The sequence below is a fragment of the Strongylocentrotus purpuratus genome, unplaced genomic scaffold, assembly GCF_000002235.5.
Source record: "Strongylocentrotus purpuratus isolate Spur 01 unplaced genomic scaffold, Spur_5.0 spur5_scaffold_7, whole genome shotgun sequence".
In the NCBI taxonomy this organism is placed as follows: domain Eukaryota; kingdom Metazoa; phylum Echinodermata; class Echinoidea; order Camarodonta; family Strongylocentrotidae; genus Strongylocentrotus; species Strongylocentrotus purpuratus.
In genome coordinates, this window is record NW_022145613.1 from 2501 (window position 1) to 28520 (window position 26020).

The following is a 26020-nucleotide window of genomic DNA, read 5'->3' on the forward strand; positions in this document are numbered from 1 at the left end:
ACCCTAACCCTAACCCTAACCCTAACCCTAACCCTAACCCTAACCCTAACCCTAACCCTAACCCTAACCCTAACCCTAACCCTAACCCTAACCCTAACCCCTAACCCCTAACCCTAACCCTAACCCTAACCCTAACCCTAACCCTAACCCTAACCCTAACCCTAACCCTAACCCTAACCCTAACCCTAACCCTAACCCTAACCCTAACCCTAACCCTAACCCTAACCCTAACCCTAACCCTAACCCTAACCCTAACCCTAACCCTAACCCTAACCCTAACCCTAACCCTAACCCTAACCCTAACCCTAACCCTAACCCTAACCCTAACCCTAACCCTAACCCTAACCCTAACCCTAACCCTAACCCTAACCCTAACCCTAACCCTAACCCTAACCCTAACCCTAACCCTAACCCTAACCCTAACCCTAACCCTAACCCTAACCCTAACCCTAACCCTAACCCTAACCCTAACCCTAACCCTAACCCTAACCCTAACCCTAACCCTAACCCTAACCCTAACCCTAACCCTAACCCTAACCCTAACCCTAACCCTAACCCTAACCCTAACCCTAACCCTAACCCTAACCCTAACCCTAACCCTAACCCTAACCCTAACCCTAACCCTAACCCTAACCCTAACCCTAACCCTAACCCTAACCCTAACCCTAACCCTAACCCTAACCCTAACCCTAACCCTAACCCTAACCCTAACCCTAACCCTAACCCTAACCCTAACCCTAACCCTAACCCTAACCCTAACCCTAACCCTAACCCTAACCCTAACCCTAACCCTAACCCTAACCCTAACCCTAACCCTAACCCTAACCCTAACCCTAACCCTAACCCTAACCCTAACCCTAACCCTAACCCTAACCCTAACCCTAACCCTAACCCTAACCCTAACCCTAACCCTAACCCTAACCCTAACCCTAACCCTACCCCTAACCCTAACCCTAACCCTAACCCTAACCCTAACCCTAACCCTAACCCTAACCCTAACCCTAACCCTAACCCTAACCCTAACCCTAACCCTAACCCTAACCCTAACCCTAACCCTAACCCTAACCCTTTTTCATTCGTTTAATAGTGCAAATATTTTCATTCGTTGAAAGATTAACGTTAATTCTATTCAACTCGGCTGACGCCTCGTTGAATAGAATGTTAATCTTTCAACTCATGAACATATTCGCACTATTGAACTCATAACCATTCATTATTTGTATAATATTGCATGACATCTGGCCACCGACTTAACCATAATAAAAACTCCTGCAATCGCTCCATCACAAAGATCATTTGAAGCTGTTTCCTTGTCCTATGTCCACTTACTGCCCTATCACCCTTGACTACGCGCCTGCTTTAAAGGGAAAATGAAACAATCATAATTGTAATAGCACACAATTAGGTTAGTAGAAATGAACGGGAAAAAAAGAAAGATCTATTACACCAACCATGGATAAATCACGCCCTGGAGCGTCAGATCATAGTTTTGTGTTATCGGGCGAGGGCCGGGGAGTAGCGGCCAAGCGGGATTTTGCAATGTTGAATGCGGAAATTATGCATTCTAGAAAATTCCTAAGCCCAATATGTACGTTCTTTCCGCTATATTTTTTTCGAGCTATATTTCCTGGGGGACGTGTCCCCCTATCGGGCCAGGATTGCCGCCCCTGTCCATGATTACTACGAACATGAGTTCAAATACAAGAACAAGCGAGTCAGTGTGAGCTGAAATTAAATGAAGGGCAAAATAAGAGTTGTAAAGCGGCCCTACCGTTAATTAATTTGAAATTATATGAGTATATAGCTTCTATTTAAAAGACATCCAAAATATGGTGCCCTTTTCAAATTGCTCACTAAAGAGTGATGACCTTTGTAGCGCAGGGGCTGTTTTTAACGTTTGACTTTGAATCCGCGGCTCGAGATTTTATGCGGCCGGCCAGGCCCCCTCTATTCACGAATGTTTGTCAAGCCTTTTGAAATGACCCCAAATCTCCCGATTACAGTTTTCCCTTATTCGTCGTTACTGTCACTTAGCGCCATTTCCTTTTCTTTCCCCCTTTCTCACCCGACTTTTCTCTTCCCCCATTTTTGTGTATTACGGGCCGGACTTTGTTGGGAGATTTTGGGAACACAAATTCGGTCCCTCCGACCCCGGAGTGGTAGGTAAGGGGGGGGGGGGCGTTCTTCGTGTTATTTTCTACTTTTTTTTCTCTCTCTCTCTCTCTCTGTTTCTTTTCTCTTTTTTCTTTTCTTTTCTCTTCTCCTTTTTTTCTTCTCTACTCCTTTTTTTCTTCTCTTCTCTTTTCTTTTTTTCCCTCTCCTCTTTTCTTCCTTTTTTTTCCCTTTTTTTTGCGCCGCCAATAGGGGGGGGGGGCGCGGCCGTTTCGCCCCCCCCCCCTGGATCCGCCACTGACTTGCTCCGTTTTACCGCTTATTGCTTACTTTAGTCCTTCTTTCACATGATTTCAGTGCTATTTAATGGTATTTAATTCAGATTTCTTTCTAATTTTCTAATCTAGTTTCCATATGTTGCAATAAGCTATTTTCTCGTATTTATACTGATTTATTTTACAAATTCAATATATCATGTTATGCTATGTTATATATTACATTATGTGTTATTAATTTTGTTTGTAAACTTTTGTAATTCGGCTAAACGCCGCGATGAAAGTTATATTTGAAATAAACCATTATGAATTGAATTGAAATGTGTCATTTATTTATTATAAATGTAATTAAGTTATGATAAAACATCGATAATTATCGGTTTTGTTTTTTCTGGGACTCACTGTATATATACAAAACATTAGTCTTGCTTTAAACAAAATAGAAATTGTATGTACATGTATGTTCAATTCAGATGTTATGGCAGTGAATTAGAAACAATGAACTAACAAGATACCACTTCATGACTCTGTTGCCAATATGGGATTTCCTAATATAAATATGTTATAAATCAGATATTATTCCAATGTTTCTCTGATATTCGTTTTACTCCTCTTATTTCTTCAGTCTATAATCATTTTGTGAAAAACAGTAAGATAGTTATCACACTTTGCAATGTATTTTGATATTTACTGTATGGAAAAAGAGAAAAAACACAACTCACTTTCTCTATTCGCTTTCAATCAGAATAAAAATCTGAACCTTTTAATTCTATGTACTGTGACTCAACATATCAATCAAATACTCTAGTTTGACTATTGAACTTAAAATAATCAGATTGAACATGAAAACTAGAAAAAATAATGTTGATATAAATGGTCCTGCATATTTGCCACAAACATGTATACATTTTATAAAAGCAAATTTACAGTTATATTTGTGGTTCGCCCCTGATGGCGATGGATATGAACATATGCTACTGGATAATGCAGTATTTCTGTGATAGATATGGCACCTGCGCACAATTTATTTTACTTGCTTGTTTATGAGAATTGTCATCTGGGCCCCAACAAACGCTTACATAGACGCGCAGCATGCAGACAGTGAGTGGGAGGGGCATATGTATATGTATGTATGTACGTATATAAACAGAACTATACCTGTAATATGTGAACAATATTGTGGAGGAACAATATCTTACAGTAGAATATATATACATTACATATGGTATAATACATATATTTATATCTTTAATTGTTGATTGTGCAATATACAAATGTGGTTAAGTGATTTAAAGTATTGTACAAAGTATGATAAATTATATTGTTTTAGACGTTGAGCAGTCAGTTTATCATTTGATACATTGGACAGACACCCACCCCACCCCGCCCCAACCTCTGCCATGGTATTGGGAGTCTAATACTAACGGGATAAGTTTGAAAAGGACATGAACATGTATTAATTTAAATATAATGCAATTATATTTTTAAAAATGCAGATTCCAAATTAAAATGCACAATAACTCGTACAATCTAAAAGGAGCAAAATATGGTGACATGTTCAAGTAGTTATTTGGTTTGAAGCTACATGATGACATCATAGACAAAATACTGCTTCAACTTTAAAAGGATGTAATTTATCATTTCTATACCATATTCAACAGTAGAGTTGTCATCATGACTTAGTAAATTCAAAATCCCTTTTGACTGCATCGTTGAAGGCTAATATACATACTTGTCATTTGGTAAAGTTGGTAATTAACTTTGTTTTTAATTAATGTTGCAAGAACATTACATTTATTAGTTTCCAGTAATCATCTCACTCTTCTTCAAATCAAATGTACAAGTTTCATAAAAAGTTCTATGTTCTACTTTTAAAACTTGATGTTTTGAAATAAATTCTAGTCTAAAAAGTACAAGGTTAGCAAGGCATATTTTTGTGCTATATTCTTAAAAGAGACATGAAAATGTCATGGCTAGTTACTGACAGCCATTTATGTTTGAAAAAAATTGTATCATGTTATGCAAATCTTAACCTCTGATAAGATAGGAAGTTCCATGCATGAAAAGGTTTCTGGTATACAGTATCGGATGATATAAGTTGGTTTTAATAAAAGTGAAGGTTTTGAGCAATATCCGATTGAAATTGGAAAGTACGAATTTTTGAAGTTGTCATCAGTGAAACAAAAATTCGCAACACTGTGATGCATCTTGCAAGCTCCTCTCCAATTTGCTCCAATTCATAAACTTTCATTTGTCTTAGTTATCAATGACAAATAGAGGGTTTGTATAAAAACATATTTGCAATAATTGCTTTTAGGGTGAATGTATTATAGAAATTTCTTAATGGAAATTATTTGAAGTATTATAGTACAGGGTAAATGGGAGGGGAGCTTGCAAGATACATGACAGAGTTGCCAATTTGTGTTTGATTGATATTTTTAATCATTTTTGCTCAAACTGTCACTGATATGTTTCTCTTATTTTTCTGCTTCTATTAAAACCAACTTAATACCCGGCTGGACTTCCCATTTATTGATCTGTGACCAGCCTTTAGGCCAAAATATATTAGCTTAATTGATAGAATACTGCCTTATGTCACTACCATGTGTATATGTACCGGTACTCCATATAAAACTGATTGGTCACAACATTTTAACATTCAACAACTGAAAACCTATCAATTACAAGTAACAACATGAGAAAAAGAGATAAGCCATAGGTTTTATATTTATAATGTTGTGTTTTATTAGTTCATTCCTGCACAAAGGGGCTTCTATCCCTGTGTATGTGGGTAAATACAAACAACAGAATATGTCACCCTGTACAATGTAGTTTCACATATTTTTGGATAACATGTACATTAATAATTATAATTGTTGCAACTGTAATGGTTAACTATCTTTCTATCATCCCAAATCACATATCTGCTTCAAGATTTACTTCTGGTATTTATTCACTTTGTTGGTCTCATGGCCTGTTAGTCTTGGTTTACATAATGTTGCAGTTTAACTCCAGTAGCACCAGAAAAGTAAGAAATGGGACTGGAAATATATATCTGCAAAAATCAGACTAAAGGGCAAGAAATCCAATGTTTAGTTCTCATAGGAAGGAAAGTGGAAAGGAAAATAATAAATCTGGTCATTAATGCTTTACTTATATCAACAGATAATTGTACCCAGCATTTTGAAGTTCCATCCATGACTTCCAATGCATTTTAGTGTAAATAACCAAAAAGAACTCTAAATCAAAACGACCACATAACTTGTCTAAAATGAAGTTCACCATACTGAAATCTCACGGAGTGTAACAAGTCTGATGGCTTTACACTAAACAGTAGCAAAAGGGGAGACTAAAACTGGATAGCAGGTTAGAATTTGTATTATCATGTTATTCATCCATTGCTATTTCTTTAAACATCTAGGCTGAATAGATACACTCAATTAATGTATGAGTATGTGTTCTGTTATCATCATGATAATACATTGTAGATGTTATAGAATTATTGCCCTCAATCAGGTGGGAAAATAACATATGAGAAAATATCACAAAAGGATTGCATAAAGCAATAGCTTCAAAAGCATCCATGTAATACTTTACAATTAATTACAGACTCTTTATAGTTCACATATAGTTTTTCCAACAAAATGATCTCTTAAAAAGATCTGTCATCATCAACAATTAAGTTGTATGTTTATAGTCAAGTTGAGAGGAGTTATAGGTATGTGTATCTTCTTTCATTCTTCCTAGAGCTGTCTTCTCATATATTTATCTTTGCTGCTTGTCTACTTGCCTTTCCTCCAACTCTGCTGCCCTTCTGATTTATACCATTGTAATACCAACGAGATCAGTACTAGACTGATAACAGACCAACACAAAATACTACATTACTCTGAAGGGGTAGAATGTTGTCAGTTATCGGTCAGTTTTAAGTTGGTGTGCCAGTGTGACTAGGGTAGAAGAATAGATAAATGTCTTTTTTCAATTGCTAATGATACATAGAGCTTGGAATAGAATCTCTATTCCAGTCTACGTTTGAAGTTATAGTGATACATGTATCTTCATTTTTGTTTTTTTGAGGTCATTTACTGAAAAACATACCATGAACATACACAAGTATTTGAAAACAGACTTATGGCTTCATATAAAGTGATGTCAAAAGAAAACGTTTATGTATGAGAAAATACAACTTCATGATTTTCTAACTCTTACATGTAAAATCGCTACATTTACATATCTCTCAGCAATGTTTATCTTAGAATGGCAAAAGAAATTATATAAATATATAACATTGTGTACACCTAGCAAATTCAGTCTTGTAATCTAATGGAAAACAAGATGAAGGTATAAATATTTGATGGAAAGTTATGATAATTTGAAGCAATCCAAGGTTCTACTGTCTATTTTCAGAAGGAATTGCATGATAAAACAATCAATGACCAATTGTCATGTGCCACATATTCATCTCACAATATTCTTAAGCTTAGTAAGGATATTGGAGAGCTTTCTTGAAGGAGGTACAATAATTAATTCATCCTGTAGTATATAGCATCATGAATCATTATGTTTATAGACATCTCTTATGATTATATCAGATATAAAGAGCATATTGAAGCAACAAAGTCTATACAATTTTTTTTCCACAAAAATCTATCACTTTCCAAGGGTTAAAAGAGATGTTAGTACATTTCTAATGATCATGGGGGGGGGGGGGGGTCATAATAGCCCTTTCTGAATCAATGATAGTGTATACAGGTCACTGTGCATTAGCATACAAACTTGCATTTCAATGAAAAGAAGCAACCTTTCATTTCTTATGTTTCAGAAACCAGGCTCAGCTACCAGTATGTATCTAAAGGCTTGAACATTCACCATAGCTCACCATCATCTTATCCTGTAATACATTGTATAAGGTCCGTATTATACAGCTCAGATCTGAGGCCAATCAAACACAGATATCTTCTTCTTGAATCTAATGAAGCTGAGAACAAGTTTTCTTTGTTTATCCTGAGCATGGCCATCCACTCTGGCAGATTCATGATGACCAAAGCCAATTAAAACAACTGGTTAATTACAACCACATAAGCTGCAAATAAAGCATGAAAGCTTGAATAAAGAACTGTCCAATCACTTGATATTACCACAGTAGCAGCATAACAGCTCATTTGCATACATTTATCTGACCAGCAGCATCACGCTATTGCTCCACAAACCAAGATCCGTGATTAAGTTTGCCCTAGAAAAAAAATGGAACAAAGAAAGAATCATATTCATTAATACAAGGAATAGAAGTCGCAGAAATACATGTAGATGTAGTAATTCTTCCAGTGTTGACATTAATGATATTTTTGTTCACCACAAATGAGAGTGTTGTCAGTGACTACATCACAATCCACTGACCAAATTGCTAACGTGAGTTTCGGACAGATTTAGGGATTTCATTTTTCAAACATTCATAACTTTCTTATTATGGGTCTGGTTTATTTGAAATGAATGCCAGTCCTTTTCTGTTAATATTGTTTTGAATTTGTATACAAATGATCTCCTCACAAAGGTTGTATTGACCTATTAATACGGGTATATACATGTATTAACCCAAGTTAATGACTCTTTACTCTTTTCTACATGTCCTTGAAGAGGCATTCATGTTAACTCACGTTGAGCTAGCGCTATAAAATCAACTTGACTTAGTGTCAAGACTAGCTAATGGTAAAGGATCTGTTTAAGTTGAAGGGCCATCCTGGCATCATTGAATAATGGAAAGAAATTAAGACAAGTACATCATTAAAGCTTTTTTTTTTTTTAATTGATGCCACTGTATTTCTTGTATGCCTCCGCCCATTTGTATGTTCAATGATAATTGATCCTGTTAACTTTAACATCTGACCTCATGAACCCAAAGCGTAACACTGTTAATCCAAAGTACCTACTGGCATACTGCCAGGGGATACAATTATCTTGTGACCTTTAACATCTGACCTCATGAACCCAAACTCTTTTCATTTGATATGTTAATGTTCAAAGATACTTGAGCTCAGTTTGGTCGAAGTTGGTTTACATTTGGTTAAATTGTCACAGTAATAAGATATCTTTCTGGGATTTTTAACACTATCATGACCCCGTGATCTTTCATCTTTGACCTCTTCCGTGTATCAGTTCATCCTTCCATGTCCATACATGATTCCTCCAAGTTTGGTTTGAATAACCTTAATGCTATTCAAGTTATCACAGTAATGAGATATTTTCTGGAAATTTTAAATAATTTTTATGAACCTGTCAATTTGAGCTCATTTCATTTCTGGTATTTAAAAAAAAAAACTTTGATGACCCTGTAGCCTTTAACCTCTTGGGCCTAATATCTAATCAGCTCATCATTGCATGCTCATACATATTTGATCTAAGTTTGGTTAAAGTTTCTTTAATGGTTCTTGAGTTATCGCAGTAATGAAAAGTGGGATGGACAGACAACCCGAAAACATGATGCCGCCAGCACCACCTTCAGTGATTCAAGTGACCACCCTCTTGACATAGCGTGATAAGGGCATTGCACAAGGATTTGGATTTTATAGGAAAATTTGTAGTAACAGAAATTTGGTTTCCAAAACATTCATTGTTTAGCCCCTGTGTCTGTATCATTACCTGCTGCTGTCATCTAGTGACTGTTCTCCATCTCACAAGATGTATACTATGGTCTGGCATACTGGTAGCAAAGACTAGACCTTCTTCCTGTTGTGGCATCAACCCATATAACCAGCTATCACAACCTAGCACACAATATAACAAAAATAATGATGAGCATGGTGCATTGTTATATTATGAATATTTGCTGCTACACAGTGATATCAAACTGCTCTTGCTCTACAAAATACAGTACTGTGCAAGGTTAAACCAGTGTTATTGGAGTAATTTTCAATGATTGGTGTTTGTTGCTTATATTTTAAGAGTTAAATAGTAAGTAATGCAGTCCACATCTACTTTTAAACGATGATTGAGTGTTTACTACAGTATATTGCTCATTTCAATTGATTGGTATAAATGAGGTGAAGAAGTAAGCCATCGTTAACATACAAAATATATTGGAATGTTTTCTTTTGCTTCTCATACTTAAAAAAGATTTTGAATACATATGAATGAATAATCTATCTAAATTCAGTTGTCATTTAATCATGAAATGTAGAGTCAGAGGGACTACATTGGAAAGTGAGAGCTACATGCTTACTGTGCAGCAATTCTATTTAACATACCATCTTTGTAACATTTGAAAAATTCCTGATTTACACAAACAAACATAAGCTTGGAGTTTTAGCCTAAGACCTAAAAATTTAGAAGATACTACTACAATATGACCTCCAAAATTTCCAGGATGATTACATACATAAGCACTTTTTAAAATAATGATAATGATAATCTTGTTGCATATTTTTGTTAAACCCTGTATTTATGGTGAGACAGCAATGAGTCATTCAGAGTGTAACAATATTTTGCTCATGGGGCTTTGTTGAGTTGCAATACTTATATAATATTGACTGGCCTTGAGGGAGATACAACATATATTGCCCAAACTAGACTCATATTGCCCTGAGTCAAAGACGAGGGCAATATGGGTCTTGTGAGGGCAATATATTTGGTATCTCCCGAAAGTGAAGCCAGCCAATAATTTTATTGTTATCCAAATCAGACATCTAGAGCAAATACATAAATCAACCCTGACAATCTCAAAGAACTGAACAAACTTTGTCAAACCAGCAGTGCTTGACGAAATTTTTGATACACTGCAAACAGTGTGCCATAAATTGGTGTGATTATAACGTCACAATAGAGTGCGCGCAAAGTGCGCAGGTTTAATAGATGCGCAATGAAAATGACAAAATACGGCGCGGTCAATACAAGACTATATTTTCACTCGTCTCTACACGCAAAGTCTATACGGTCAGGGAGACCAAGGAAAATACAAAGAATATACCCCTCCGTTCCCACTGCTAGTGAAAACTACGGCAATACGGTTTTGTAAATGACCAGCTCAGATGTCTGATACAGGTAATAATACACCAGAAGCATCATCATAAACAAAATATTTATATATATGTAAATAAAAACCACCACCAACAACAAAAATTCCCAGATACGTGTTAACTTTTGTGCAGTCATTGATCAATTTCTTCCCTTCCAACATATACTCTTTCATCTTTCATTATCTGAATGCCTCAATTAATTTTTTTTTGTTTGGGGGAGGGGGGGATTGGAGTAATTTATAACAGTATTCAATTTTCTTTGTAAAGTGATCCATCCCTTTCAACATTTTTGTTTGCATGCATAACGAATTGGGTTAAATATACAGTAGGCTTGCAGATGCACCATGTGAATTGGGTTAAACGTTGTATGAGAACAAGTTCTACTTAACATGTGTGTGAATATCCAAAATGTAACAAGAACATATGAAAGTCAGACGACTGATTCATTCCTCACCTGCCACAAAATTGGATCCTCTCTTGGAGCGTCTGTAGATGGGTAACTTCCATGATGACATAACAGACTGTGTCTGGGTGTAGATAATGTGAAGATTCTGAGGATCCAGGCAGAGGGTAAAGACACGCCCCATGCTCACCAAGAAGGAGGTACCAAGCTGGTAGGTGGGGGCCAATTCTGGGGGGCTTATCAATCTAAACAAACAATATGATATAATGATTATAGCATGGCATGATTACGTGCACAATATAGGATACAATATAGAATCGTTCATGAATCATGAATGGTCACAAACAGAATTACCTCTCTTCCATGTGATAATTAAAGATGGCGTTTAATAAATGAATGGGAAATTAACCAAAAAATATGAGACATTTAAACTTCAGAGCCCCTAAAATTTGTTCCTGCCAACCAAGGAATCAGACTCTTGATTTAATAATAAAAAGCAAAGGCTCTTCAAGAGCTAGAGTGCATTCAAATCAGACATTAGCATGCACAGAAAAGAGCATGATATTGATTTAGGAAATTGTATGTACATATATATACTCCCGGTATTCAGTAATGCCTGATATCTTTAAGCCATTACCTGACTAGGTCTAGTGTAGCAAAGTCCCAAAGCATAATGCCGATATCAGAGGAACATGCCACAATCCTCCCATCAAAGTGAAGCCTTGGTAGAAGAAGCTGTCCTCTAGAGTCTTCACTGGGATAGGTAAGCATTGCAACACATTCAATTTCCCGTGACAATGAAATAGGCCACACCTGCATGATACACAAAAGCTATATGCTTCATCTACACATAATTTTTAAGGCAGCAATTCTAAAGATTTTACAGATATAGTACTGGGGCATCATTAGCCAAAACTAAGTTTATTACAAAATAAACTATCAGCACCCTGAAACATAAAAGTTATAATCTATTGTAAATATATATTGTCTCTCTAATGTTGGAGAGGAGAGATACAATTAATTGTAACTTTGTTATGTTACAAAATTAAATCATGGCTAGTTATGCATTTTTATAGTAAGCCCATTATAAGGTGACTTACACCTTACAAAGATTTAAGAAAAAGAAAGACTATAGTCAACACACCAAATGCTATGGAAAGCATATTTTAGAAGGGATCCAGTGTGTAAATAAGGGTACCAACATTTTGTTTTACTCACATATATTAGTTCTTTTATAGTTTTTTAAATTATAATTGTTGATACTTTTTCATTTCAATTTTTATGTTCAAATTATTTTGTATAAGTGTACAAAGTTCCCCTCTTTGTACATGTAGTACCTTTTCAACTAGATGTACTTTAATCAAAAAGTGATTTCCATGAGTTCCAAGAACATTTCGAAGTATTTTAAAGTTTGCTAGCTATTAATCATCACCCTTTCCATCTGTTTACCCAATAGTACACATACAACTAATTTAGTGTTATGCTTACCATTTTTAGAAGCGCATAACTGCATTGTTATCATACTCATATACATGTTTGTTAAAAAAATAATAATAATAATTTTAGGAATTGCTGGACATACACATATATGTATACCTTGATTATGGACTTATCCATGCTGAGAATGACGTGATCACCACATTGAACTTTCTCTGACTCCACACAACAGATCTGCAGTAAAACCTGTAGTAAAACAAGAGATTCAACTCATGTAATTCATCTTTCATTGTTCATTCTTAGGAAGACCTCACTAACCTGACAATACTGCAGATTCACAATCCAAATTGCAATCAGTGTTTAGTCAATTTCATGTGATGCATTATGGGAAAAAGTTGACAATACTATCAGCTGAAGCACTGTTATATACACTAGGAGATAAGGGAATTTAATTAGAATTTTGCATGGGGAAGGTTTTAATAGCTTACCCGGGATAACATTTTGTGCTGAATCCAATTATATCAGTCACATTGATCCTACTCTTGATATTTTGATCACTTTGGCCACTTTTTGGCCTGGAATGGTTTAAATTTATCTTTATGACAGAGGGCAATATGTTTCCATTGATAATGTTTCTTCACAAATGAAAAGTTTTAATGTTGGAGTGCCACAGAGTTCAGTTTTTGGACCATTGCATTTTAAAATTTAAGTTAAAGATCTACAGCACGTTAGTAATACATTACATCCAATACTGTTGGCAGATGATACAAACCTTTTTAAATCCCGTAATGATTTAAACAATTTAGTTTTTAATTAAATGTTGAATTACAAGAGAATTATGAATGGTTTCTTGCCAATAGATTGATGTTAAACATTGATAAGACATGTTGTATAATTTTTCAACCAATGAATAAAATTATTTGTCCATGTGATAAACTCACTTGGAAAAAACATGTATGTGTGAAATTAGTAAGTCTATTAGTGCATTAAACATTTAACAGAAAATCATTTCATCCAACATGCTTGTAATGTTGTATCAAACTATGATATTGCCATATGTTAACTATTGTACAGTGTTATGGGGTATGTGTATACATGTATAACCCAATCACTATGACCAGTGAGTGTTGTAATTCATACCTGTATAACCCAATCACTATTACCGGTGAGCGTTGTAATTCATACCTGTATAACCCAATCACTATGACCAGTGAGTGTTGTAATTCATACCTGTATAACCCAATCACTATTACCGGTGAGTGTTGTAATTCATACCTGTATAACCCAATCACTATGACCAGTGAGTGTTGTAATTCATACCTGTATAACCCAATCACTATGACCGGTGAGTGTTGTAATTCATACCTGTATAACCCAATCACTATGACCGGTGAGTGTTGTAATTCATACCTGTATAACCCAAGCACTATGACCAGTGAGTGTTGTAATTCATACCTGTATAACCCAATCACTATGACCAGTGAGTGTTGTAATTCATACCTGTATAACCCAATCACTATTACCGGTGAGTGTTGTAATTCATACCTGTATAACCCAATCACTATGACCAGTGAGTGTTGTAATTTGTACCTGTATAACCCAATCACTATGACCGGTGAGTGTTGTAATTCATACCTGTATAACCCAATCACTATTACCGGTGAGTGTTGTAATTCATACCTGTATAACCCAATCACTATGACCAGTGAGTGTTGTAATTCGTACCTGTATAACCCAATCACTATGACCGGTGAGTGTTGTAATTCATACCTGTATAATCCAATTTCTATGACCAATGAGTGTTGTAATTCATACCTGTATAACCCAATCACTATGACCGGTGAGCGTTGTAATTCATACCTGTATAACCCAATCACTATGACCAGTGAGCGTTGTAATTCATACCTGTATAACCCAATCACTATGACCAGTGAGCGTTGTAATTCATACCTGTATAACCCAATCACTATGACCAGTGAGCGTTGTAATTCATACCTGTATAACCCAATCACTATGACCAGTGAGCGTTGTAATTCATACCTGTATAACCCAATCACTATGACCAGTGAGTGTTGTAATTCATACCTGTATAATCCAATTTCTATGACCAATGAGTGTTGTAATTCATACCTGTATAACCCAATCACTATGACCGGTGAGTGTTGTAATTCATACCTGTATAACCCAATCACTATGACCAGTGAGTGTTGTAATATGACTTCCATCACTCAACCTCCACAGTTTGACAGTCTCATCCGCAGACCCGCTCACCAGTAAATCCAGCTTGTCACTGTAGTCTATACTAAAAACTGTTTGATACAAACACACAATATGAAAATATACAATACCAGTCTCTTTACTCATCATAATTTGAGGTATATTCTGAAAATAAAAATAAAATGTTGTTGCATCATTTCTTTAATCGTAGAGTAAGATCACTTTGTATGCAATACTATATTACTGGTATGCGCATACAGACTTTGTATAAGTATACCTGTAATAAGAAACTATCACTATTTATTCTATAAGGAGACAATTCACAATTAAAGGTAAAAGTAACTTGTGAGTAGATTAGGGGGCTTTGGAGGTAGAGTAGAGTAAGATCACTTTGTATGCAATACTATATTACTGGTATGTGCATACAGACTTTGTATAAGTATACCTGTAATAAGAAACTATCACTATTTATTCTATAAGGAGACAATTCATAATTAAAGGTAAAAGTAACTTGTGAGTAGATTAGGGGGCTTTGGAGGTAAACTCCAAAGTGCTGTGCAGGCCTTGCATTGAAATACAGTATTTGGGGGGACCCTCTGTGATAGGGTGGTTTCCTTTATAACACATGGAAAATCTATTGAAATCAGAAGAGTTCTAGAAAGGTCCTAGATATTTAATAAACACAAGCTGTTGATTTATTTCATTTCCATTTCTTATTTCTTCTGTTAGCAAGTGTAGCTAGCCAAGAGGGGGAGAGGATGGGTGTCACACCCCTGTCCAATCATTCCATGGTGAGTGCCACTTCCCTCAAGACCAAGGAGGGTAATACAGGCTCACAAAAGAGTAAGGTGTCAGGTTAACATTTGCCAGTTTGATTAGAGAATAATGTCTCTCTAGTAAACCTTCCTATATTACAGGAGATTAACGATTCAAAAAGAGATTTACCTGCCCCTGAATGTCCTGAAAACTGCTGCAATCTCTCCCCACTATCAAGATCCCAGCATGCAATCGTATTATCAAAAGATGCAGTTATGACCTTGATATCATCAAATTTGATGTCAGCTACAGTATGTGTCTGAAGAACCTTCAAGCATTTTCCACTGGCGACATCCCATAAACGAACAGTTAGATCATCTGAGCCTAATTAATAAAATACAAATTAAAAAGGAAAAACATGAACATTACTGTTACAAAGGAACAACAAAAACTACTCAAAGAAAATAGGGAAAGAGTCTTTATTCATAGGTTGGTGGTGGTGGTGTTGGTTATTTTACCTGACTGCTAAGAAAGCATAAATGCTTGTTAGTAAGCAACCAGAAGACCGACGGCTTAAGGTCCTCTCCGAGGGACCTGGTAATAAGGATTAATGCCTTACCAAAGGGCACTAGCGCATTGACTTGGTTTTGAACCCGGGTCACCGGAGTATGAGACCACTGCTCTACCAACTGAGCTATCGCGCCTCCCGTTGTCTATATGTAGTTCCCTTGAGCTTATATACTGTACACTATAGGCGATTTTATTGTTGTACATTCTTGGCATAAAATTGCATTGCAAAAGTAGCGATGGAAAATTACAGATTACTTCTTAAATAAGTGCTAAGACAGAGATATTCGTTTAAAGGTAATACAAAGTTTTGGAAGATTTTAAAATTGGCTGGATAGTGATTCTTTGAAACTTTGATATTTTTGGATGCTCCTATGAATGTATTATAAGTACTAGGAAATTGAGCCCCTAAAACACTTCTGCTTTCAAGAAAAATTGAATATAAAATTTTCCGGTGCTCCCGGTAAATTTCGATAAATTTCAAATAGCGCTTACGGCCAAACAATGGTAGTTGCGGCCATGAAAATCTCAGAATATGTAGTAGTGATATAAAATTTCCAAATGGGAATAGCCAATCGGTCGGTTTAAGTCAAGAAACATTGTTTTATGGCTTAATTAATATTTTGACCTTGAGAGGGAGCTATATATCATAAAGAGCTTATTATTTGCAATTGCATAACTTTAGACTTGAATTCAACCGCGACAACGATCACTAAATACTGTAGGCTCGCACATGCTTACAATATGTTCATTTAAACCAAATTCATGACCCCATACCAAAACTTTGTATTACCTTTAAAGCTACAGTCACAAAGGTTTGTACGAACAATGTGTTTGTACGAATTTCCCTGTTTTTCCATTGTCTTCCCGAATTTCCAATGTCTGAAAATCGTTTGTACAGCGTTCGTAGCAGTTCGTAATGGCATTTGTGACCGAGGCTTGAGATATTTTTATTTTTGCCTGAAAATAGCAAACCATGTACAGTTAGAGATAAGGTCACAAAAAGAAGAAAACAAAAGATAATCCTGATTATCTGCTAGAAATATTATTTTAAGGCATTATTTTGCTCATACTATTTAGTTCAATATGTGACAAAATATTTTCATGGAACTTATTTTTAAACCCATTTGCACAGATTCTCGCACATACAGGTATACATGCTTCACAGGCTACAGTCACAAGAGAATTTACAAACCTAGCCAGGGATGTAAATAAACTCTCGTTTGTACATATATTCAATCAACTTGAGAGAGAGACAATAAAACAACCTAACTTCACAGCAGCTTAGAATTATCAATATCTTGCTTTATATATTCAAAAATATTACAAAAATATTACATGCTCCGGCATTTAATGTCATGAAATATATGAACAGACAACTTAAGAATTTCTGAGCCTTAATATATTTCATTGAGAGATAAAATGGCAAAAGGGGAATTCTGCTTTTGGAGGTGAATATATCTTGTATTAAACAACAAAATACAATATTTGTTAATTATAAAATTCAGGGTATTTGCAATTTCTTTGAAGTAAGGCCCTCTTGGGCTGCCTTTGCATCAGACGTGCAAAGCTAAGACATTGCAAACAATGGATAAACACAGGAAAGAGAGACCAGTCTGATTCAGCTTTGTACACATTTTACTGGGCAAAAAAGCTGTTGAAATACTGCGCGATCGTGTACATAACAAATGATTGGGTGTTATGCGACACTTTTCAGCCAATAGGACGCTCGCTATTAACAAATAACCTATTTTGTGTGTCAAACAACATGGCATATGCAGTACACCAGTGAGTCTGTTCCATGCTTCTATCTCTAGTATTTCGAAAGGCTTCGGATTCTTTAGAAAAACTCATTTAGGATATTACCGTAGTAAACCAGTATCAAGATTTATGCAGTCTATGCTGATTATTCTTATTTCGGGAGACGTACAACTTAATCCAGGGCCGAAGACAAGACTCCCATGTGGTATTTGTAGGAAGAATGTAAATAAGAACCAAAAAGCTATGGAATGTGAGACATGCTTGAAGTGGTATCACAATAAATGTACAGGAATGAAGGATGCTTTGTATCACATCCACATGGAGCATGAATCATTCGTATGGATTTGTTCTAAGTGCGGCCTGCCAAACCTATCAAACTCTACACTCTCGTTAGACCATGTGAACACCTCAAATTCCTTTGACGCTCTTATCAACCTTGATTTTGAATCATCGAAGGAATTTGTAACTAGCCTAGTATCAAATAGTCATCGTATTGGAAATCCAAAGCATACTTCCAGCCCTAAGAAAAGCAACAGCTCTGGTAAAAATAAAAGAAGTGAAAGAAAGCCAAAAGCTATGCAGAGAAAATTGAAACTCATGAATGTTGATTTCCAGAGTGTTCGAAATAAAATCCCCTTATTTCAAGCTCTTGTTGAAAAGGAGAAACCAGATGTTATTTTTGGTACTGAAACCTGATTAGATGAAACTGTATTCAGTAATGAAATCCTACCCCCAACCTACCAACTTTTTAGGAAAGATAGGAAAACAAATACCACTGGTGGTGGTGTTCTTCTAGCTATTAGAGATGACTTGATTAGTAAAGAAGAACCAAATCTCTGCTCCCAGTCTTGTGAAACGCTATGGGCAAGTATCCACATGAAAGGTAGTCAAGCTACATATTTTGGAATTATTTACAGACCTGATAGCGGTAACACAAAGAAAGACCAGCAATGTATGGAGGAACTCTCACAGATCCTTCACAAAATCCCCCCTAACAGTCACATTTGGGTTTCAGGGGATTTTAATCTTCCAGATGTAGATTGGGCAAAATACTGCCTCGTACCGGGAGGCAGGTATCCGGCAGTTAGTAAGCAAATGCTAGAATTAGCAACAGAACAAAATCTCGGACAAATGGTAAATGAACCAACAAGGAATGGAAATATTCTCGACTTAGTATTTACGAACACATCAACTTTTGTTCAGAATATAGATATTTTGCCAGGACTCACTGATCATGATATTGTTTTGATTGATGCACTACTAACTTCACAAAGGGTTAAAGCCCCACGTAGGAAAGTCTACTTCTATAAAAAGGGAAACTTTGAACAGATCAACAAGGATATTCAGGACTTTGCAAATTCCCTTAATGGTGATATCATTGCACGCACTAGTGTAGAAGACATATGGGATAACTTCAAGAATGTTCTTCTCTCCTCAATCAAAGAAAACATTCCGAATAAATTATCTAAAAGCAGCACTCAGTTACCATGGTTAAAGGGGTCTCATGTAAAAATGATTGGTCTGAAACAACGGATGTATAATAAAGCTAAAAAGACGAATCACCAACAAGACTGGAATGAATATAAATCATTTCGTCGGGCAACAGATTGTAGTATCCGTAAAGCTCGGTCAACTTTCCTGTACAACGTCGGGGAGAGTCTGGAATCTGGTGATACCAAACCCTTTTGGCGTTTCATCAAGAATTCTAGAAAAACTTTTCAGGGGTGGCACCCTTAAACACAAGGGACGGGATAGCAACATCTGCAAGTGAAAAAGCAAATGCATTAAATGATCGATTTGAATCCATCTTCACAAGAGAGGATCGTGAAAACATACCAACTGTACTACCAGGATCTACATGTAAAGCCATGCAGTATTAATGTGACTGTTCAGGGTGTAGAGAAACTTCTGCGAGGACTTCATACACGGAAGGCGTCTGGTCCAGATGGGTTAACACCAACAATTCTTAAAGAATGTTCCAGTAGCATTGCACCTATCTTAACCATTATTTACCAGAAATCAATATCTACTGATGAACTTCCAAGAGACTAGTTACGAGCAAATGTCACTCCCCTGTACAAGAAAGATAATCGTTCGGAACCAGCTAACTACCGTCCTGTATCGTTGACCTCGATCCCATGCAAGATTCTGGAACATATTATTTATCATAGCGTAATGTCTCACCTTGAGGAAATCGGTTACCTGAACGACAAACAGCATGGCTTCCGTAGGGGTCACTAATGTGAGACCCAGCTAGCCTTGACCGTCAATGATCTTGCCAAGATGTTAGAGGACAAAGGCCAAGTCGACAACATTATCATGGACTTTTGCAAGGCGTTCGATATGGTCCCACATGAGAGACTCCTCCTAAAACTTCATCATGCTGGAATCCAAGGATCTTTGCACATATGGATTAAAAACTTCCTTACAAAAAGATCTCAACAAGTTGTTCTTGATGGTGCCTCCTCATCTTCCATACACGTCACGGCAGGAGTACCTCAGGGCACTGTATTAGCCTCTTTGCTGTTTTTCATGTACATAAACGACATATCTGACGGAATAACGTCAGAAATCCAACTTTTTGCCGACGATTGCATCATGTATAGGCAGATAAAGAGCAACCAAGATAGTCTGGATCTACAGAGAGACATCAATCGCCTGGTTGCTTGGGAACAACGCTGGCAAATGAAATTCAACAAAACAAAATGTTATACAATGTATGTTATTCACAAAAAGAAGATAGTCGAAACACAGTATCGAATGGGGGATTCCGTTTTGGAAGTTGCACTCAAGCACACATATTTGGGGGGAGAACTTGACAGTAAACTCAGCTGGGCAAATCACATCCAAAATGTTACATCAAGGGCAAATCGGATGCTTGGATTACTTCGGAGAAACCTCTTTAGCTGCTCTCCCAAAGTAAAAGCAGTTTCCAATAAAACTCTCGTCAGGCCACGACTTTAGTACTGTGCCTCAGTTTGGGACCCTTATCAGAAGGAATACATAAAACAACTCGAAGGAGTTCAACGACGTGCTGCAAGATTCGTCTTGAACCGTCATGAACGCCGGAGCAGCGTCACTGAGATGATCTCCTATCTGAAATGGCAACCATTGGAGCACAGAAGAGCAGCCTAGAGGTTGACTGTCCTCTATAAATCCATCCACAACTTAATTGCCGTTGATACTGACCACTACCAAAACAGGTCATCTGGAGTAGGGGTATCTACAAGAATATGGTCTTCAGTATCATTCAAGAAGTTATCCGCTGTAAAGGACTGTTATAAACACTCTCTATATCCCAGGACATTCCCCGAATGGAACTTTCTCCCTACCCATGCAAGAAATATCCCCACCCTTGGAGCCTTTAAAGATACCTTACAAAGCTCAACATGAGCAAAATAATTGCTAGAGCCCACTTCAGAAATTAAGTATAGGATACTATGCTCAGTCGACTGCGCCTGATTGTTACATCCCAGCTGAGGAGTTTATGCAGTAGCCCACCAGAACCAGAACCAGAACAAATTAACAGCAGCTTTGAACTACTAATCAACTCTACTGTTAAATCTGTCATAATGATGTGCCCCCCCCCCTTTTTTTTTTAATGGGCTTCAATTAATGAAGATCCAGACATCATAATATCAAATTAATGTTTAATATACCTGAAGCTACTTTTCCATCTCTGTAGTGCAGGGAGTAGACACGTGCTGTGTGTCCATGTAGAGTAGTGCTATCAAACGCAGAGCCATCTCTCAACTGTTTGAGCCTCCACAGAGCCTTTTGGTAGACAGTCTTCCAGTGAAGTCCATTCTTTGCTCTGTTACCATGGAGACTTTCATCTGCATCCTCTGGAACTTGGATTCCCAGAACCCTGTCACAAAAACAAATTCACTCCATTGCAAATCAACATAATCTCTTATGATTTTTCCCCTTTGTCTTTTAGAACACTTTCTCTATTAGAATCTTCATTTCTAAATTGGCATTTTCACTGGGTACATGTACTAAAATAGTACTAATGTATCTCATGTAATGCTAATGGGAAGTTTGTTTTGGCTACCGGTACATTATTTTGTTATTCTTTTGTTTTTTGAAACTTTCATCAATTCTTCTGGTATTATTTTTCTTGTCATAATTGAAAAGTGGGAGGAATGTGTAATATCACACACTGAATAAGTTCAAATAATCAAGTTGGACAGCAATTACCATTAAAAATATAAATAAACAAATTTCTTTATACAATGTTTTCTAGTCTGTACGCTCATATTGCTACATGAGGAATCTTTATACACTGTACAACACAAGTTTTGTATAAACTTCCTACAGTCTGAAGAGGCTATGAGTGTTCTTGAGTACCATCCATTGATTAGTCAGTTTTAGTAAATAAAACTGAAACTGAAACTGAATAAGCATTGTTACTATAAAATGGCACAAGTTTGCATCAATGAAAATACATGTATATTGGTAATATTTTGGTAAATGAGGTAAATTTTACACTTTAAAACCACTTTAATGTTCAGATTTTGCAGCATAATTTACCTCAATTGACCTTTGACCTCTGACTTAGGACTTAATATGAATTACGTAATATCTTTAAAACTCAAATAAATCTTTTTATTACACAAGTTTCAGGAAATTTGGACAAACAAATGATAGTTAATTTTATGAACTTTGACCCAATGTCCTTGAATGTCAATCCGACTTTCACCTGAAGGCTTAATGTACATGTACATTGTAACCTCAATAATTATTTAGTACTAGATAAGACTTGCGTCCAAGCACACAACCAAATATCCATGCAAATAAAATGTATTCATCAGGAAGGGTTACCCGAAAGCCAACTGTGGAAAAATGGAGAAAATTTTCCCTATTAGTTTGAAAATAAGGTATTTAACAGCAGATACAATGCTGTAGCAATGCATACCAGTGATACAAACTAGATCTGTTTTTATACAAGGGAAGATACCATTCTAATTTTCAACAACAAAATGTTACACAGCAGACTTATGTAACATAACCAATACCTAATTATCAAATTCCAAATTAAATGCTGTTTTTCAAATTAAGGTGTAATTTTCTTTTCTTGGATGTGAGCCCTTTACCTGCAAGCTTGCTGCCATGCCTCTGTGCATTCTGTAACCATTTTGTTCCATTGATGGCTAACCTGGCAACATCTTCCAAGGGTAATTGGATCAAGCCAGGACAATAAATAGTTTGCGAGTTCCTTGGGCAGTAGTCGCAAGAAGTCTCTTTTCAGGAGTCCCTCAAGTCTGGTGGACAAATGGCGGAGCTGCACATCCCCTGAGGATGCAATGAGACAGTCCAGTGCAGTGCAACGCTGATCATTGCTAAGGTCTTGTAGAAAGGTTTTCTCCAAGTGACACAACCAGTCTTTGAACTCAGGACCATCCATGTTCTTCACTGCTTTTCTTGTCTTTTGAATTCCAAACAAGCCATTCTCTATATAGATGTACAAGTTCCACACATTCTTGTACATGAGTTGTCAGTCATTGACCATAATTATTCCTCCTTCTAATGTGTGACTTTGCTGTTAAAGAATATATCAACATGATAAAGATTAGGCCAAAACATATCAAATATAATTCTGAAGTAATATACCTTCATCTTGTTTTCCATTTAGATTACAAGACTGAATTTGCTAGATGTACACAATGTCGTATTTTTATATAATTTCTTTTGCCAATTTAAGATAAGGGCAATTCCATGCCAAAGTGGACATGACACCTTAAATTTCAAAGTCATCACTTTAACACGGTTTTGGTTTCAAATGAAAGCATAAAGTCAATAAATTTTTCAGAATAAATTACTTAATGAGAGAGTTGTGGTCTAAGGGCGCGTTCATGCTTGATTTTGACGGCCAGAATCAGGCATCTGTTACGCGTTTAGTTTAAAACACGACTGCGTTCATGCTCACTTTTGTAGAATCACCGAAAAACGGCGATCACGATCGCCGATCGTAAACTCACAAAAAGATGCGTTTACAATTTGTAAACGCGTTTAAATGGGGTCAACGCACTGACCTCTAGTGGGTCTACGTAGCATGCGCACACAGGTTTGCGAATCCAGCTGAAGGCCACACCAAGGAAAATTGCCTGGAGAAGTGAGCATGAACAGTGCACCGTGGAACTGCGTTTACGATAAGCGTTTACGATGAGCGTTACAAATCGCTCATTCTACCTTCAAAATCAAGCATGAACACGCCCTTAATTACGATTGTTTAATTAGGGTCTACCCTAATTAAGCCTTCAAAAGTAAAAAATTATCACACAAAAGTGTTAATGTCCTACACATAACACTAACATGCACATGTCATCACAATCATCCCTAACTTCCCAGAGTTAAATCATCCAATGTTTTTAACCTACAAGATACAAAATTAAAAATTTCATGCTGAATATGCACGAGGTTGTGAAGGGCCAAGGGACCTCTGAGTCGTGCATATTCAGCATATGCATCTATCCTAAATACAGAGCTACAGTACCAAGGCAAGTGTCACGCATTATGCGTGACATCACTATTTCGACTCTTTCGAGGGTCACTCTGAAAATGCTCTGAGACTCAGTCTCACGCATGACGCAGATTTCGGGCAGCGCACCTAGTCATGAAAATGTCACGCATGGCTGATCTTTAAACTTGGCCTCTCTGTAAATAACACCGAGGCCGAGTGAGGGGGGGGGGGGGGGGGGGGGGGGGGGGGGCCAGACGGCCAGCCAAAGCTGATGAACGTCGGGCGCGAGCCCGGGGCTCAGCTACGTGCATGTATGCCGTGTGTCCTGAGTATAAGAGTAATCTGGTTCTGGTTCTACTAGTCTACATCACAATTCACTAATAATATTCTAGTTTCATCAGGTCATTGTGCTTACCTGCTTGTTTAGCTAGTTAGTAGGCCTAGAACATGAAGTGTATCTCAGCTGACGATTAGTTGGTTATAGGAAAATTTGAGTAGTATCCCAGGCATACACATACCGGTGCTAAACCGCTCTTTAAAACTAGCGACCATTAAGCCCGCGACCACTAAGGAGAAGGCTAGCCACCAAAAATGGGAACTTCAGTGTCTCCAAATCGTACAATTTGAAAGGAAAGGAAAAATGTGCACGTCGCGACTGACGATAAATAAACGGCCATGCACAACAAGTAGAAAAGATTTGGATGTTTAAACAAAAATGATCTTATAGTTATAGAATTTAACCAATGTTGGCCAACACCAATTTAAAACTGAGATCTTAATTTTTCCTTTCATATATAGGTCACATGCCGACATTTTTTTGTCTTAATATAGATCTAGGCCTTTAACATTTTGAAACTGTTAAAACTCGGCCAAAATCTCTAAAAACTTAAGTATTTAGTATTTTGTTTAGTTCTATCTCAATTTATTTTTTTAAGAATGAAAAAATTATGTAGGGTATACATCTATTCGTTTGCCTAACTTAACTCCGTATAGAATTGCGTGTTCTTTAACGGGTATCATAATCTCAACTTTAAATTAAAATTAAACGTTTTCAACGCTTGAAATGTACCAGTTTATAAGTATTTGTTCTGCTATAATATGACACGTTTTATTCTCACGTTTGAGACTCTATACTAGTTTTTACAAGATTTGATCTCATTTTTTCTTTTTTATCGCCCATGTTACACATTCATTTTCCTTTTTGTTTTAAAGATACCATTAGCGCCAAATCTATTGTTTTCCGGGCTAACTTCGCCCGAATCCATAGTGGTCGCGGCTATTGGTCGCCAAAAGTAATTTTCTCGAGATTGTAAATCTGATCAATCCAATCATTATGTCACTCATAAAATGTTACAACCCGACGTGCAGTCTTTCATTAGGTCAAGTATAGTTTTGATCGTTTGTTTGTTCTTTTGTTTATTTTTAGTTAGTGTACTGTTTGTTTTTGTTTGTCTTATTACATTGTATTCCATTATGTTTTTGTTTGTCCAATATGGACGATTTATTTATGCCGTATTTTGTTAGTCTTAACAATCCAATCACATCAATTAGTCTACATGTAAAAAAAATGGAACTTATAATTTATTATTTAGTTAAGACAATAATGTAGTTTTTTTTTTCTTTTCGTATTTGTATTTATATTGTTCATGTTTTATTCTCCACTTTTCATGTATGCTTGCCATATTGTAGAATATAGGCTATAGGTGATCATTCCTATCTACTTTATATTGTTGTTTTGTTAATCTGTATTCTTTGTATTATTAAGCTATGTTTGTATTCTTTATTATGTATTATATTATCATGACATATGTACATGTCTACATGAGTTGTACTTTCGATACCCCAGAAGCAGTGGCGGATCCAGGGGGGGCCGAAACGGCCGCCCCCCCCCCTATTGGCGGCGCAAAAAAAAAGAAAAAAAGAGGAAGAAAAGAAGAGAAAAAAAAGGAAAGGAGAAGAGAAGAAAAAAAGGAGAAGAGAAAAGAAAGGAGAAGAGAAAAGAAAAGAGAAGAGAAAAGAA

At 36.5% G+C, this 26020-nt stretch overlaps 1 protein-coding gene across 4 annotated transcripts; it reads right to left on the reverse strand.

Moving 5' to 3' along the window:
- Positions 1 to 5103: 5103 nt before the first annotated feature.
- LOC590241 (F-box/WD repeat-containing protein 2) lies at positions 5104 to 24576 on the reverse strand. 4 transcript variants are annotated; one of them, XM_030973823.1, is made up of 11 exons: positions 24416 to 24573; positions 22994 to 23079; positions 22634 to 22954; positions 21197 to 21405; positions 15399 to 15593; positions 14412 to 14545; positions 12396 to 12482; positions 11437 to 11612; positions 10851 to 11044; positions 9024 to 9148; positions 5104 to 7620 (listed from the first exon to the last, which is right to left on the reverse strand). In XM_030973823.1, the coding sequence occupies exons 2-10, from the start codon at positions 23026 to 23028 to the stop codon at positions 9033 to 9035; spliced, it is 1467 nt and encodes a 488-aa protein (XP_030829683.1). In that variant the 5' UTR covers positions 23029 to 23079; positions 24416 to 24573; the 3' UTR covers positions 5104 to 7620; positions 9024 to 9032. The 4 variants fall into 4 exon arrangements, with proteins under 4 accessions (XP_030829683.1, XP_003727789.1, XP_030829682.1 ...); XM_003727741.3 differs by having other exon boundaries at positions 22634 to 23079; XM_030973822.1 differs by lacking the exon at positions 24416 to 24573 and adding an exon at positions 24034 to 24056 and having other exon boundaries at positions 22634 to 23079.
- Positions 24577 to 26020: the final 1444 nt, after the last annotated feature.

What these genes read in the sequence shown, in the direction of transcription:
- LOC590241 (XM_003727741.3), bottom strand. Translation starts at nt 23,028, where the DNA reads ATGTACAAGAATGTGTGGAACTTGTACATCTATATAGAGAATGGCTTG. An exon ending in GCATGGCAGCAAGCTTGCAG is followed by an intron (nt 21,406 to 22,633) that starts GTAAAGGGCTCA and finishes TTTTTGTGACAG; the next exon opens with GGTTCTGGGAATCCAAGTTC. An exon ending in GCTACACTAGACCTAGTCAG is followed by an intron (nt 11,045 to 11,436) that starts GTAATGGCTTAA and finishes TTGTTTGTTTAG; the next exon opens with ATTGATAAGCCCCCCAGAAT.